General features: G+C 39.8%; 2 protein-coding genes across 2 annotated transcripts; one reads left to right on the top strand and one right to left on the bottom strand.

Annotated features, from left to right (window-relative positions):
• Positions 1-2,200: 2,200 nt before the first annotated feature.
• On the bottom strand, positions 2,201-6,757 carry LOC122764230 (growth hormone-releasing hormone receptor-like). Its single transcript, XM_044018529.1, has 7 exons — positions 6,737-6,757; positions 5,167-5,272; positions 4,758-4,865; positions 3,729-3,820; positions 2,811-2,914; positions 2,592-2,724; positions 2,201-2,451 (listed from the first exon to the last, which is right to left on the bottom strand). Exons 1-7 carry the CDS (start codon positions 6,755-6,757, stop codon positions 2,284-2,286), a joined length of 732 nt encoding a protein of 243 aa, XP_043874464.1. The 3' UTR covers positions 2,201-2,283.
• Positions 6,758-7,518: 761 nt separating this feature from the next.
• Positions 7,519-16,314, top strand: LOC122764231 (ryanodine receptor 3). Its single transcript, XM_044018530.1, has 13 exons — positions 7,519-7,526; positions 10,389-10,539; positions 10,641-10,771; positions 10,966-11,008; positions 11,119-11,246; positions 11,343-11,403; positions 11,489-11,635; positions 12,515-12,649; positions 12,739-12,895; positions 13,067-13,131; positions 13,774-13,874; positions 14,354-14,405; positions 15,626-16,314. Exons 1-13 carry the CDS (start codon positions 7,519-7,521, stop codon positions 15,719-15,721), a joined length of 1,275 nt encoding a protein of 424 aa, XP_043874465.1. The 3' UTR covers positions 15,722-16,314.

Genomic DNA, 16,314 nt, shown 5'->3' with positions numbered 1-16,314 from the left:
GTTTATATTATGGGATAGCAGAAAAAAGACAAACATTGGAAAACAGCTTTATCCCAGCAGAATACGAACACAAACATACACCAATACAGAAACGCATCCAAAGAGTGAACCAATTGCAAAATAAAACACTGAGACTATAGAAGTATATCTTATAAGATGTTAACTTCATTAGTGAGGTTTATATTATGGGACAGCAGAAAAAAGACATACATTCGAAAACAGCCTTATCTCAGCTTGATACGAACACAAACACTCTAAAATAGTAAAACACATTCAAACTGTGAAGTCATTGCAAAATCAAACACTGAGAGTATAGAAGTATATCTTATGAGATGTTAACTTTATTAGTGAGGTTTATATTTTGGGACAGTAGAAATAAGAAAAACATTCGAAAACAGCCTTATCTCAGCTGAATACGCATAAAAACATCAACCAATAAAAAAACACATCCAAACATTGAAATCATTGCAAAATCAAACACTGAGCTTCTGGCTTATAACTTAAAAGGAGTTAACTTCATAAGGGATGTTTATATTATGGGACAGCAGAAAAAAGACAAACATTCGAAAACAGCCTTATCTCAGCTTGATACGAACACAAACAAACAAAAATAGAAAAACACATCCAAACTGTGAAGTCATTGCAAAATCAAACACTGAGTATAGAAGTATATCTTATAAGATGTTAACTTTATTAGTGAGGTTTATATTATGGGACAGTAGAAAAAAGACAAACATTCGAAAACAGCTTTATCCCAGCAGAATACGAACACAAACATACACCAATACAGAAACGCATCCAAAGATTGAACCCATTGCAAAATCAAACACTGAGAGTATAGAAGTATAACTTAAAATAATATAACTTCATTAGTGAGGTTTATATTATGGGACAGTAGAAAAAAGAAAAACATTCGCAAACAGCCTTATCTCAGCTGAATACGCATACAAACATCAACCAATAAAAAAACACATCCAAACATTGAAATCATTGCAAAATCAAACACTGAGCTTCTGGCGTATAACTTAAAAGAAGTTAACTTCATTAGTGAGGTTTATATTATGGGACAGTAGAAAAAAGAAAAACATCCAAAAACAGCCTTATCTCAGCTTGATACAAAACAAACAAACAAAAATAGTAAAACACATCCAAAGTGTGAAGTCATTGCAAAATCAAACACTGAGAGTATAGAAGTATATCTTATAAGATGTTAACATCATTAGTGAGGTTTATATTATGGGACAGTAGAAAAAAGAAAAACATTCGCAAACAGCCTTGTCTCAGCTGAATACGCATACAAACATCAACCAATAAAAAAACGCATCCAAAGAGTGAAACCACTGCAAAATCAAACAGTGAAGGTATAGAAGTATATCTTAAAAGAAGTTAACTTCATAAGGGATGTTTATATTATGGGATAGCAGAAAAAAGACAAACATTCGAAAACAGCTTTATCCCAGCAGAATACGAACACAAACATACACCAATACAGAAACGCATCCAAAGAGTGAACCAATTGCAAAATAAAACACTGAGACTATAGAAGTATATCTTATAAGATGTTAACTTCATTAGTGAGGTTTATATTATGGGACAGCAGAAAAGACATACAGTGACTCACGTTAGCAGCGCAATACCAAGTGGAAAATATATATATATACAGTACTGAGTAGTACAGGTTTTAGGCAGGCGTGAAAAAATGCTCTGGAGCAGAGATGTCAAACCTGTGGGCCACATGCGGCAAGAGTGACATCATGTTATAATGACATGGCCCACAACCTTCTCGTCCTTTAAACACAGTGTGTGTGGCTGAGGCAGCTGACAGCGAGGCCATATGACTCTATTAGAGAGATACAGTTTTATATATCTATATATGTATACATATATACATATATATGTATACGTGTGTGTGTGTATATGTATATGTATATGTATATGTATACAGGATTATATATATACATATATATAATCTATGATAGTAATAAGTTGTAATTTCCACATTATTAAATGTATTACATTCAACATTAAAACTTGTTTGGCATTTTAATTAGTGATTATTTACTTCATTTTAGATTTATTTAACTGTTTTTTGGTATTCCTGCCTAAACCAGTTGCACAGTATGACCAAGTCTTTCTAAGTATCCTTCTGTTACTACTACTACTACAAACTGATAACTAGGGCAAGGACAAGACGTTTCTAGCATGTCTAACAGTGGAAACAAACCCTCAAGGTTTAGTCTGAAGCTCAACACACTCAAAACACATTTCAGGGGAAGCTGCATGTCAAGGTTTCTCACCCCATCCCAGCAAACTGAAGCACCACAGACACCGACGGCTGTGATAGAAGGAGGAAAGCAGTAGGGAATTCAGATAAAGTGCCTCCACCAGGAGCCAGAAAAAATTTGCCATTACACAGTAGTGACAGAAGACCACAGAGGCCTTACAGGTGAACTAGACGGGAAAACAGAAACAGGAAGAAAGAGGACAGAGAATGAATTGCAAGGAGGGATTAGTACAAGACAGGAGAGTGTGATGAGGGTGACGTGTGAACACGGGATCAGGGAAACCACTCGTTATCAGCATCATCTTACAGTGGAGAGGGTGCAGTGGTTGGTGTCATCACTTGAGAACAGAGAAGCATCTTTTATGAACACCGACACAGATTTCAAGATAAATGTAATGAAAAGCTGGATGTGAATGAAGTTCCGGGCACAACGCAGCCTCCTGTGAGGGGAAAAAGAGCAAATTCAAATGAGGTATAATTCCAAGTGTGGCTCTGAACAATCTGAATGTATCAGTAATCTGGTTACCTCAAGAGCAGCAGGATTAACACAGCAACAGCCAGCACCACTAATGAAATGCTGTAGCCGATAGTGTAAATCAGCTTCACAGTGGCAAAGTACGATTCTTCTGTCTGAAAGCAAGAGGAAACACGTGATTTTAGTATAAAGATGTATTCAAAATGCCGTCTTGGCTTGAAAATGTATTTAACGTCCAAAGAATTAGAACAAATTGCTGAATAGTTTCACACAGGATGTTTTTTGTCAAAATCAGCTCAAGCTTCCACATCCAAATTCAGAGCTTGTAATTAGTGTCTTTCCACCTCTGCTTGTGGAGGACTTCCAAACTTTTTTCAACCTCATCACAAAAGATTCCCTGAATAGCACTAAAAGTGGTTTTCTCCATTATTATCATCCAAAAAAGGAAGAAGAAGAAAATGAAACTCCTTGTCTCCATTTGTGAAACTGGATAATTACCTCATGGGTGACATTCAATTTAACTACTTCTACCTTGAAAAGGAATTTTCAGCGGATGCGCACTTATGTGTTCTTTTCTTGTCTCTCGAGGCAGTGAACGGGCAAAGCCTATATTTAGAACCCAACAATCCAGGAAGAAACAAATGCAAGTACGTTGGCAGCATTTTCTCTTCACTGCAGCCTGACACAACCATCTTTTACATCATGGTACATTTATATAATTCAGTTTTCTCATCATTCAGCTGCTGGTGGAAACCTCATCCAAGCTACCTGAAGACAGCACATCCAAAGTACCAGATTGCTGTAAATTATACTACCACCAGGGTCCTCATTCCTGCATACGACCCATGGTTACGTTTTGTTGAACGACAGTCTCAACCATTCCCACTGCATTTTCTCTTGTTGCCGGTTGCCACCCCCTGACATGTGCACTCCCAGTGTAGAGTCTCTGACCTCTGCAGCAGCTCTCACCTCAGGAATGTCATCATCCACACTGCAGGCGATGTGGTACGGTGGGAAGGGCATGGACCAACCTCCACTGGTGCAGTTACGGCTCACTGAACCTGAGGTGAGAGGTGAAGAGAGCAAGAATTCAACGTGGTCATAAAGATGATTATGTTTGTTTCTCGCCAGAGAGAATAAAACCTATTACATATACAATACAGACCATGTCTCTAGGGAACACTTGTTGTTGTTGTTGTGTATCCAACAGGACAGTTGTAATCTTAGACGTACTGAAACGAACAGACATTCATGGTTCCCAGATGCTCCTTTAGCAGCAGCATGAGGTTTGTATTTGAGATTTGTTTCATGGGCTGCCATGAAATGTAGTTTATGGACATTTATGGTCCCCACAGGAATAATCCTCCTGTCTTGGTTTACCCACCTAACATTTCTTCAAGAGGTTTTGGATGAATTTTATTTATTAGGGTCCTCCGTACCTTGTTCGCTCAGACTCTATTGAAATTGTTCTTTTTATTATTGTTCTTTTATTATTATTTCTCGTCAAATTAAATCACATTTTTTGGGGGCATGAACATGCCCCAAACCTCAAAACTTTGTCGTGACCGCATCAATCCATGGTGAAAATGTGCGACTGAAAGTGGTTGAGTGAATGGGCGTGAAAAATTGGAAGTGGGAGGGGCTCCAACTGGTGCCCTGGTGTCAGATTTAATTTGATATTTGATATATCCATTTCCATTACATGTCATTTAGCAGACGCTTTTATCCAAAGCGACTTACAATGGAATTGAGTACAATCAGCCAGGGGTGGAGTCGAACTTCCGACCATGATGTCTTTAGCACACGGGGTACCGGTCTTAACCTGCCTCTTGCCTTTTGTTTCCATATAGCAAATCTCATATGTGTCAGTTTCTGTTGCATGTATTTGATGACGCTGTGTACATCAACAAGCACATTTTCAGTCATTTGGATGATTTGTTCATCTTATACATTTCAATATAATCGTCTTTCACACCCATCATGTAATTCTTTAGTCACCTGTGTTGTTCCTAAAGAGGGAGAAGACTGCAGGACACCCTCGGTGGACTGTATCTCCAATAACTGCATGAGGCCAGCAGACGACAGCATCCCAGAATGGCCGACAACCTTTTCAGAGGGAGGAAAACAAAGGAGATAATCAGACTATTTTTACACGCCGTCCTAAAGTTTGAATATGCTCTCGTGAAGATAAGTAAAATCCAGTGTATATAACAGTACTTAAAATATCATTTTTCAGAGGCTTAGCCATTGGATCTATAAGTGGATTAAGACGGGGATGTACATCTCAGAGGAGATAGATTTCATACATCAAGAATCTGCTTTGACAACTGGAAATACCCAGTGTAGCTTTGAGTACGCCTGTACTTCAATTGGTTGTAAAAAAAAAGAAAAGAAAAAACACACACACCTTCCTGGCTTCTGTTATCCTGCGCTGCAATATACTGAAGGCAGTGAAGCTCCTCTTTCTCCAGCTGAAATATGTACTCACATTCAGGGTGAAGGCTTGATAAAGCCTAAAGGAAGGAAAGAAGGAAGTAAGGGAAAATAGAAAGGGGGGGGGCAAAAAAAGCTTTCAAGATTTACGCAGAAGTATAAATTGATGACACACTCACCACTCAGTCTCTGGATAACAGTTTATAAAGGATGGGCTTCATGATGTTTTCCCACTGAACCACAAGCCTTTTTGGCAAAAATGCCCCTGTTTGTTTGATGGCATTAAACTAAACAAGCCACACAGAATCATTTGATTTATATTTGTTATATATATATATATATAGAGAGAGAGAGAGAGAGAGAGAGGGAAAGGGAGAGAGAGAGAGAGGCTTGTGTTTTGATCAAAGAGTGGAGGAGGCATTCCTGAGCTACAATGACTTCAAAGCACAGTGTGGATATGTAATATAATTATGTAGAGAAAAATGAGGCTTCCAGATTACACAAACACTTATGTAAAAGGTCGAGGTGGAAACACATGCCAGTTCACACTGTATCAACCACGGTGTTAGACTCTCATACAGCCCTCACTTTTCATGTTACATTCTACATCCCCTGCATTTCATGCTGCAAATGAGCCAAACGCCAGGTGGAACAGTGAGTTGTTCAACTTAAATTAGTACTATTTATTTCTTACAAAGGGTGGTTATATCTCTGTATATTCTGAGCCACTCTGGGTTTAATTTAAGTGGCATTAGCAGTTTTTCTAACATTCTTGTATGGTGTCGGTTAAGTGAAATTTGAAATTTCGAATCAAAGCAACAGTGTGTTTACTACTTTTCGTTTATCTGTGATTATGTTGGTTCAACTCTAACAATTATGTTATTGCCTGGAAAATAATGGTAATATCTTTATTTTGGTGAATAATGCACTGTTAAAAAATGTAATAATTATCTTGTGTGTCCCTCTCTCTTTCTTGCTGTGTGTGTGTTTTGAAGCTCTAATCCCAGTTGTGTGTCTTAATTAAGTCGGCTGTAAAATGGCAAGGACAATTACATTACATGTCATTTAGCAGACTCTTTTATCCAAAGCGACTTACAATGGAATTGAGTACAACCAGCGAGGGGTGGAATCAAACTTGCGACCATGATGTGCTTTGCACATAGGGTACCGATCTTAACCACTGAGCCACTCCACCCCAACAATGCACCGATTTTAATCCTTGAATCAACTCGGTTTCATCTCCTTAGTGACAATTTGAGGAAAGACAAGTTGAATGTGACAAGATGAAACTAAAGGCTTCAGGCTTTAGTTTCATCCTAAAACTGGAATCAGAGGCACAATGTCAAACAGCAGTGGCAGCAAAAGTGTCCGCCACTCAGACACACAGAAGGGGATTTCTTTTATTTATTTTTTTTGTTGGATAAAGAATTGGATTCAAGCTAATTAATATCTTTGAGGGAACACACACTGTGAAGTGAAGTGTCTGCGGTACATGAAGATAAGGAGGAAATGGTCAGCCTTTGAGATTTACACCTCAAACACACCGAGTCCTTCAGAGAACACATACTCTTACTAATACTATAAAAATACAATATTGACATCATATACTGTTCTGCAATAGCAACATGACAAAAACACTATATATATATATATATATGCATATATGTGATGTTTATGTCTTGCACGATCACACTTTTGACATGTAACAAATGTTAGCTTTGAAGGTTTTAACTCTGGTGTTTGAAATGCTTCTCTGTTTATTGAGTGTCATTTCATCTCCCTTTTTCCTTTATCCTCATTTTGTTTCTGATCTGTTTACCATCTCTCTCTTTCTCTGTTGGAAAGTTGTTGGAAAAATAGCCAAAGCTTGTTTTTGTATAGAATTATTATCTAAAAAAACAAACAAACACCGGCATAATAAACAAAACACAGAAAACACGAAACTTAACACCATTATCCTGCCATGAAATGTTTTCCCCCTCATATAAATATGCACCATCTCTGCCTCCGTCAGTAAACGATGGCGGCGCTGGAAGTAACCTCAGGAGATCGTCAGCACTCCTCTTTGTTCCTAATGCAATGCTAATAATCTAATGAAAGCTGTTATTGTGCAATTTACTCAGCAATTACTGTTAGTCCTGTTCAAAGGCAGACAAGGTACGTGTGAAAAAAAAAAAAAAAGTCAACTTCGACTCCGGCAGGGAAAGCGAATACAAAAAATCAGAGACTGCAGTAAGTGTGCATCAAAGTGGGACATAAACACATGTAAATAGATAGAATTTCCTGCTAAACTGTGTGTGTATGTCGTTTGAATTTACAGGAAAACATGAAGATGTGAGTGTTTGAGGTACAAAAAAGTCCACTAGACATAAGCATCAACTCAACTGTACGGTGGAAACTCCACTTTTCTGTTGTTATGTCAGGTGGGAACCATGTACAGTGGGAACCGTTGTAAATGGCAGAGAGTGTGAGTCAAGTCTTGATTCCAGGGCCTGAGGGTTGCGTGACACACTCGGGTGAAGTGCTGCATTTAAAAACAGACATGAGGAGGCTCTCTCATGAGGTTTAAAACCGAATGCAAAGACCTCTTCACACGGCCAGAGCGACACACAGTCTGTTGTGAAAAATGTTCTACGAGAGGTGAAGCCCATTATCCACTAACTACCCAAAAAGGGGACATCAGATTTGGCTCACTTTGCAGATGTTGCAAATCAGGTGCACTTCCCACACAGCGGAAGCAGAAATTCTAAACGTGTTCAGTCAATCGAAAAGAGAGCACAAACATATTTAGATTCCAAAGTTCGCTGTTCTGTGTTTTTTTGTTTTTTTTTTACTTTTAGGGAAATAACACTTGTTAATTTTAGAGCCACGAGGCGTTGTAACCGCACGCATGGAGCTCTGCTCACCTGTAAAACCACTTTATATGGGACCTCATTTTTAAACACAATTCACATGAGCAAATGTGTGCATACTAGTATGTTTTTTGTGCAACAGCTATAGTATTAGTTTGAAGAGGTAAACCAGCCATTTCCAAGAGATACAGCACATAATAAATCAATCACAGCATCATTTTATGCACGCTACTAAAAACACACACACGTTAAATTAGTTTATAAATGAGACAATTTAAATGCATTCAGGTGATTTTTCTTTAGCTGGACCTCTTTTAATAGCAAAGCCTCAAAGGGCAGAGACTGTGACTGTGGCTAAGAGATGCAGATATAAATGTGAGGTAAGAGATTGGATACAATTCGGCTAATTTTTTTGGTGGAATTTATTCATTTATTTAGGATATGATACATTTATTTACCCCACAGCCCAGTCTCTGGAAATGACTAGCTTATAGAACAGAGACTAAAGAGAACAACCAGCTTCGATGGTTTCAGACACAGCACAGCGACATTTTATCTTGGGATTACATGTCAAACTACATGATGTTTCCACCTTTCCTATTTTTCACTAAAACTAGGTTTCATATAAAAAGGGGAAAAATGAGTCTATAGTCACAATATATAATTATCTCCTGGGAAAGAAATCGAAGAACAAAAGGCAACACTGATTTTCCTCTCATCTTTTCTTTCTTACTTTCTTTCATGTTCTGCTGATCACAAGTGCACATTGGTCTTGTACATTGATTATGTTGCACACACTTGTGTGTGTGTGTGTGTGTGTGTGTGTTGTGGACACCAGTACATGATAATTATCTGTGGTCCTGAGCAGTGAAAGAGAATATCATGGAGAGAATGGAGTGGAACACAGTGATGAGAGTGTGCCCTGTTCACATTCTCTCTTTCTCCCGCTCTGCCACGGGCATCATTGTACCACCACCGGTTTGTCTGATTCTCATATTTCTATTCTGTTCTGGAAATGAATTAGGTGGCCATGTAATAATGAATGAAGATATGTTGAGGATGAATATTTAAAAAGCCTTCCACGCTCTGTGTTGCCGTGTCACAGTCGATTGGCCAAAACAAATTGTACAAAGTAGAATGTAAGCACTAGTCATTGCATTAATCAAGTTTTCATTTGGGTGATTTCAAGAGTGTGTGTGTGCACATGCATGTGTGTTCATTTTTATTACCTCTTCAGGACCTTTTCTGGTATAAACACTGACCTTCTAAGAAACTGGTTAACCCCTAACCCCTGGAATATCGCTCTGTGTGTGCGTTGATTAAAACCACTAATGTGATGAAATCACGAGGAAAAAAATGTAAAAAGTGTTGTATCATAGCCCAACTGTTCTCAGGATCATCATCATAAAAAGAGAGGACAAAACAACAACAACCCGACTGGAAGCTGGGGTTTGATCTTCTTACCCTTTAGCCACATAAACATATACAGTTTGTCCAATTTGCACTTATTCTGTGAACAGACTATAGTTTATAGGTCACACAAGCACAGACACAGGTACTCACCCAAATTAACGTAATTTTATGCCACAAAATACACATTTAATCCTAAATATTATTTAAACATTTAAAATGATTATTATTTTGAAAGATTATTATTAATCTTTCAATAAAAAAATTTTTTTTCTTTATTGAACAACACTGTCTGTCCAAACTACATTCTTATATGCATGTGCTGCACACTCACGTATTTGAAATAGAAATAACGCATGCAACTAAATATTCAGTGGTAATCAAAGATAAATTGTGAAATAAACTTTTGAATTAAAATAATAGCATTAGCAGCATTCATGAAGTATCTGAGAACAAAATGTGCTTATTAAAAATGGCAAAACAAAACAAAAAAACAATTAAAAATAAAAATCTACCTCTCACTCACTGACTGCGCTGTGCATTCACCTGGTTTTCCATGAAGTGGCAGCAGTGCCAAGCATTTACAGTAACGTGTGCACTCTTTTATTCACAGTCATGCACAGTGTGTGAGTGAGCAGCCTGCTGATTCTCTCCTGCATCCTCTCCTTTTTACGACAACACAATGAACATAGTCATACTTAGACTCATCACTGTCAATTGACGGGGCTGCATGTGTGCATGTGCCTGCACACACACACACACACCCACACACAGCTGATTATCATGGGCTAGAAATAAGAATGATTAAGAATTAAGAGGAGCAGATAAATCTGCTTTGTGCATTTTGATTGATTCTTTTTTCTTCTTCTCCCCATTACTCAGGTTATTTATCCGAGATAGAACTGTCACATGTTTTTGCTTTTTTGAGCGGTAGAGGCAAAGCTGGCGAGGAGGAGGAAGAAGGGGCGCTTGAATACTTTGTCCTGCAGGAGAGCACAGGCTACATGGCTCCAACGCTTCGCTGTCTTGCAATACTGCACACGATCATATCTTTCTTGTGTGTGGTGGGATACTACTACCTGAAGGTGCAGAAAACACCCAAAAACAGACAGAATTTGAACGCATATGAATGTCAACACGTTTCTTAAAATAGTTTTACCTGAATTCTGACTTCTGTGTGTCGCAGGTGCCACTGGTGGTTTTCAAGCGCGAGAAGGAGATAGCGAGAAAGTTGGAGTTTGCCGGCCTCTACATCACCGAGCAGCCGTCGGACGACGACATCAAAGGACAGTGGGACAGACTGGTCATCAATACACCGTGAGTTATCAAACGCTAACTTATTGTATATTGTTTTAAAAAAACACTAGGGATGCTATCGGCGCCATATCAGCATGGGCAGATATTGGATTTAAGATGTATTATAAATGTATATTTCAGGTTGTTTATAATATGTTTTAATATGAGTTCTTGTTGTTTAAAGTTTATTGTGTTTCTTTCCTTTTTTTAATCAGTTCCTTCCCAAACAACTACTGGGATAAATTTGTCAAACGGAAAGTGAGTGTCATTCTTTTGTAGTAGCTATAAATCAAATCTGGTGATTCTTTTCATTAAAGTGACAATATTACAGCGTCATCCTCTCCTCTGTCCCCTCCTGCCGTTTGCAGGTGATCAAAAAGTACGGCGACCTGTATGGAGCAGAGAGGATAGCAGAGCTGCTGGGCCTGGATAAAAGCGCCCTGGACTTCAACCCCACAGAAGAAACCGTCACCAAGGAAGCTTCGCTGGTGCTGTGGTGAGAGATTCGATTGCAGACGTGTCTGGACCAAAAATAGGACGTCCCAGAAAAAATTTGGAAGATCTCACATCAATATCTCTGTCTGTTTCCCAGGTTAAGCTCAATTGACACAAAGTACCACGTCTGGAAATTGGGAGTGGTGTTTACGGACAATGTGAGTTGTGCTTTTTTTTTGTCACTGACCGAGTGAATAGTGTTTCATGCAGGGAGTTTAACTGATGCACGTTTCCTTTTGCCAGTCTTTCCTGTATCTTGTGTGGTACACCACCATGTCCATCCTGGGCCACTACAACAACTTCTTCTTCGCTGCCCATCTTCTGGACATCGCCATGGGCTTCAAGACGCTCCGCACCATCCTCTCCTCTGTCACACACAACGGCAAACAGGTGAGACGCGAGGAGAGCGCAGGGCTTCTGGGCTGTAAGCGCCGCCTCCGTATTCCCCCGACGCACAACTGCAAGTCCATTTGACCTTGGTTCACTTTGGCGGTTGTAGCCACACTGTGATAGTGTGACATGAATGTCTAGTAACCACTGTAATTTCACTACATTTTTTAACACTTATATGGACTAAAACTGTCCAGGTGTGTTTCCACTCTGCAGGTATCACCATACTAGTTTGTGACACATGTACAACCCCTTGTAAAGGACATAATGTGGTGATTTTTGTTGTAAATTGTCAGCCTCATCTGAAAACGGGCCCTATCGAGTAGTCAAGTAATACTATCCGACCAGACTGAGGGTCATCTTTATTAAATATGCCTGGACAGGAATGGAAAACTAAATAGATGTCAGTGAAGGAATCAAAGACTCTGCCGTACGATGGATTCAATTTGAGTTGCAATGCCCCAAAAGTCTTCGCTCCTTTGCGGCGGCCGTTAAGTCGACCGACCCGAGGCACGAAACAAAGCGTCTGTGGTGTGTTTATGTCACCTCAATCTCTAAAAGGTGGATGCACACCTGAGTGGTTTAGGCTGCAAGAAATTGCCACATTCAGCCGCCTGTGGGCAGATCAATCAAGCTGTCAATCCAGAGTCAGTGTGCTGCTGCTGCTGCTGCTGCTGCTACCACCATTCTTGCTGTTTAGGATCACGAGTAAATCAATGTGAGAGCTGTTTGTGAATTGAGCTCCATGTCGGACGTGAGATGTAAAGGCTGCAGTCTAAATTCATTTATTTACTGTATGTAATTGGAATTTTCCTTGTCACAACCTCTTCTCTCGACTCAAGATCTCCTCTTGACATCTTCCTGTGTTCTTCTCTGTAGCTGGTGTTGACGGTGGGCCTGCTGGCGGTGGTGGTCTACCTCTACACTGTGGTGGCCTTCAACTTCTTCAGGAAGTTCTACAACAAGAGCGAGGACGACGACGAGCCGGACATGAAGTGTGACGACATGATGACGGTAAGATATTGTACAGAAAAATTCCCGATAGATTCCAATTCAACGCGACACATCATGGACCCGACTGTCCCTCTCTGTTTGCCCACCAGTGCTACCTGTTCCACATGTATGTTGGCGTGAGAGCGGGAGGCGGCATCGGCGATGAGATCGAGGATCCAGCCGGCGACCCGTACGAGCTCTACCGGATCCTTTTTGACATCACCTTCTTCTTCTTTGTCATTGTCATCCTCCTGGCCATTATTCAGGGTGAGCGCAGACTGATTGAGTGCTCTTTTTCCCTGCAGGTCAAATGAAGGTCGTCTGTATCACACTCAATTTCCCCGTGTCTGAGAGGAGAGTAGGTGTGAGATTGTGGGCTGCTCTACACAGCGCAGTATATGATATGTATGCTCACGGCGCTTCTTTCTGTGATCGTAGGTTTGATCATCGATGCCTTCGGAGAGCTGAGAGACCAGCAGGAGCAAGTCAAAGAGGACATGGAGGTGAAAGGATATTTCATTTTCACCCATTATGTCCCTGAGTGCAGACGCAGCAGGTTCAGGGGAAGAGGAGGGAGAACGTCTTTTACTGACTTTCTAGTACAGAGAATCAGTTAGCCTTAATTTATGTTTAAGATTTCATTGTAAGTGTTTGATTCTTCTCTCTATTATATAATAAATCAGCACAAAAAACCCTGAAGACATCATTAAATAGTCAGACTTTGACCCCTTTTAATTCATATACTATGTTTAACACTTAAACCTTTGTGCTTATTCTAACCATAAGTCAGAAAATGTCCTGTGAGTAAGTGATTTTGCCCATTTTTCCAGAATAACGTTTAATATCTGGCAGGTATTTACAATTTACTGCATGTTAAAATGGTGTATTAAAATGGAGAAAAACAAAAGGGACAATGTCCTAAAACCGTCCCCCTTTCTGGCAACAAAGACGTCGATTCGAGTGAAATTACCGTAATAACCGCACGTCGGCTTTGGCGTGCAACTTCTCCACTTTCAAAAACCGTCTGCCTTTTTTTCCGATAGCACAAACCGCCTCGTGATCACAGCAATGCGATGCGTTGTAGGGTTAATACTGTATTAATGTCTCCTGTGCCATAATCATCCTTTTCATCTTCTGTCCCGCAGACCAAGTGTTTCATCTGTGGCATCGGTAATGATTATTTCGACACGACGCCACACGGCTTCGAGACTCACACCTTACAAGAGCACAATTTGGCCAACTACCTGTAAGTATCTCACTTTTTATATATATATATATATATAATATATCGATCAAATCCTTCTGTAATTGAACCACAGTGGCCTCAGCACTTTTCCACAGCGTTAAAGCCGAGGCCACTAATAGCCGCAGTGATCCAGAACGCTTCATCCCCTCAGGGTTCTTTTCCACCTGTCGCCACGTTTCCTCTGCGCTCGTCGCTTATCCAGTGTCCTCTCTCAAATGCCTGTGACAATAGAACAACGGAGTTGTTTGCACTCGCTGTCAGCTGACCAGAGGGATACGAGACCGGCCTCATTATGTCGCTTCATTACTATTTAATGCCGTGATCTTTATTGGAAAATAGGTTTGGGGATGGCGCGCTCTCATGCAGTATTCATCACGATTGCGGCGCGCTGTGACGCCGACAGATACACAGCGGCCGCTGCCAATTACAACAGGTGATTCTATGACTCTTCATGTGACATTTTTGTTTTGTCTCGTCAGGTTTTTCCTGATGTACCTTATCAACAAAGACGAGACAGAGCACACAGGCCAGGTACAGTATAACGGCGACACTAATGAGCCATCGCTCATCTGAGCTTCAACCAGTGACACAAACAGTGACTCAGTTAACGTCCTGCCAATGTTGGAGAAGACACTGTACAGTAGGGATGGTTGCAGATGAATATGCAGTTATAGTGACTTATATTGTGGTACTATAGAATTTTAATTGGGTGGTAATTGCATAGCGTTACATACGATAGGATTGTATTTATTCATTGTATTTTATTTATTTTACATGAATAGCAACAGCTGGACTGCAGCCATCGGCTAATTTCTCTTTACTTTATTTACTATGTTTCATGATTAACACATAAATACACACAGTAATACACAGAAACACCTAAATGAAGTACAACCGCCACATCTATCCATCTATCTTTCGGTCTATTGTTCAATCGTTCGTTCTATCGTTTGTTCGTTTGTTATATCATTCTATCGTTACATCGTTTGTTCGTTCGTTCATTCTATCTATCGTTTGTTTGTTCTGTCTATCGTTCATTCTATCTATTGTTCCATCGTCCTAATGTTTGTTGTATCGTTGGTTCGTTCTATCTATTGTTTGTTCTAACTATCATTATATCGTTCTATCTTTACATCATTCATTCTATCTCGTTATAGCGTCCGTTCTATCTATCATTTGTTCTATCGTTCTATCTATTGTTCGTTCTATCGTTCCATCGTTCATTCTATCATCCGTTCGTTCTATCTATCGTTTATCGTTCGTTCTATCTATTCTCCGCTCTATCGTTTGTGCTATCGTTCATTCGTTCTATCGTTCCATCGTTCATTCTATCATCTGTTCGCTCTATCTATCGCCATCGTTCGTTCTATCTATCTCTCCTCTTCGCTTGTGCTATCATTCATTGGTTCTATCGTTCCATCGTTCATTCTATCATCTGTTCGTTCTATCTATCACTTATCGTTCGTTCTATCTATTCTCCATTCTATCGTTTGTGCTATCGTTCATTCGTTCTATTGTTTGCTCGTTCATTCTATAGTTTGTTTGTTCTATCTATTGTTCGTTCTATTGTTTGTTCGTTCGTTCTCTCGTTCTCTTTCTCTCTTGATCAGTTTTAATAAACATTCATGTTTCCAGCGGTGAAAGTGGCATAACTGTGGTAATAAAGACACACTGCAGGCTAACTTGACAGCTGTCAATCATCATGATATACATATATAAACGTGTGTGTGTGTGTGTGTGTGTGTTTGCAGGAGTCATATGTGTGGAAGATGTACCAGGAGCGCTGCTGGGACTTCTTCCCAGCCGGCGACTGCTTCCGCAAACAATACGAAGATCAGCTCGGATAGAGCTGACGCGATCCTCTTTACCTCTGTGCACATGGAGTGGGCTGCTGGGATGTGTAGTCCTACATGCAGCTTCTGGACTACAACAGTACACCAGTCATCACACCCCAATGCATTGGACCGGGCTGAGAAGAGAGAGGCAAGGCAAACGTACTTTTTATCTACAGTAAGAGAAAAGTCTTCTACCTACGTCACGTCGGTACAGATGTGAAGAAATGACCTGTAACTTGCTCAGATGTTAGATTTTGATTCTTTTTGTTTAATTTGGGAAAGTGTGTTGCCTTTTTTACTCCACATAACCCCAACTCATTGCACAATTCTTATTCTTGATTTGTTTATGTTTTTGTTGTCTTTATTGAGTCAATGGGACAATAATAATAATTGTTGGGTCACATTATGCACAAAGAACCTTACTCCAGTACTTTGAGAATGTTGAACTTGAGACTTAATGCCAAAAGAGAAATGCAGTGGCGTGCAGTAGAGTTGTATAGTGTGCAAAAAAAAAACAAAAAACTTATGTCTTGTGGAAAAAGATTTTATTTCAGATGTCGTAAACCATGCATATTGAGAAGATGAAGTTTTAGAAAGAGGAAAAA

Source organism: Solea senegalensis, unplaced genomic scaffold, assembly GCF_019176455.1.
Source record: "Solea senegalensis isolate Sse05_10M unplaced genomic scaffold, IFAPA_SoseM_1 scf7180000017343, whole genome shotgun sequence".
NCBI classification, from domain to species: domain Eukaryota; kingdom Metazoa; phylum Chordata; class Actinopteri; order Pleuronectiformes; family Soleidae; genus Solea; species Solea senegalensis.
Note: the sequence above shows the minus strand (reverse complement) of the source record. Positions and strands in the feature narration are given on the sequence as shown.

Excerpts from the sequence above, each read along its gene's own strand:
- LOC122764230 (XM_044018529.1), bottom strand. The coding sequence starts at position 6,757 with ATGTGTTCTCTGAAGGACTCG. Across the intron at positions 3,821-4,757 it reads CCTCTTTAGGAACAACACAG|GTTCAGTGAGCCGTAACTGC; the intron begins GTGACTAAAGAA and ends CTCTCACCTCAG. Across the intron at positions 2,452-2,591 it reads ACCACTGCACCCTCTCCACT|TTCACCTGTAAGGCCTCTGT; the intron begins GTAAGATGATGC and ends TTTCCCGTCTAG.
- LOC122764231 (XM_044018530.1), top strand. Across the intron at positions 11,636-12,514 it reads TCACACACAACGGCAAACAG|CTGGTGTTGACGGTGGGCCT; the intron begins GTGAGACGCGAG and ends TCTTCTCTGTAG. Across the intron at positions 13,132-13,773 it reads AAGTCAAAGAGGACATGGAG|ACCAAGTGTTTCATCTGTGG; the intron begins GTGAAAGGATAT and ends TCTGTCCCGCAG.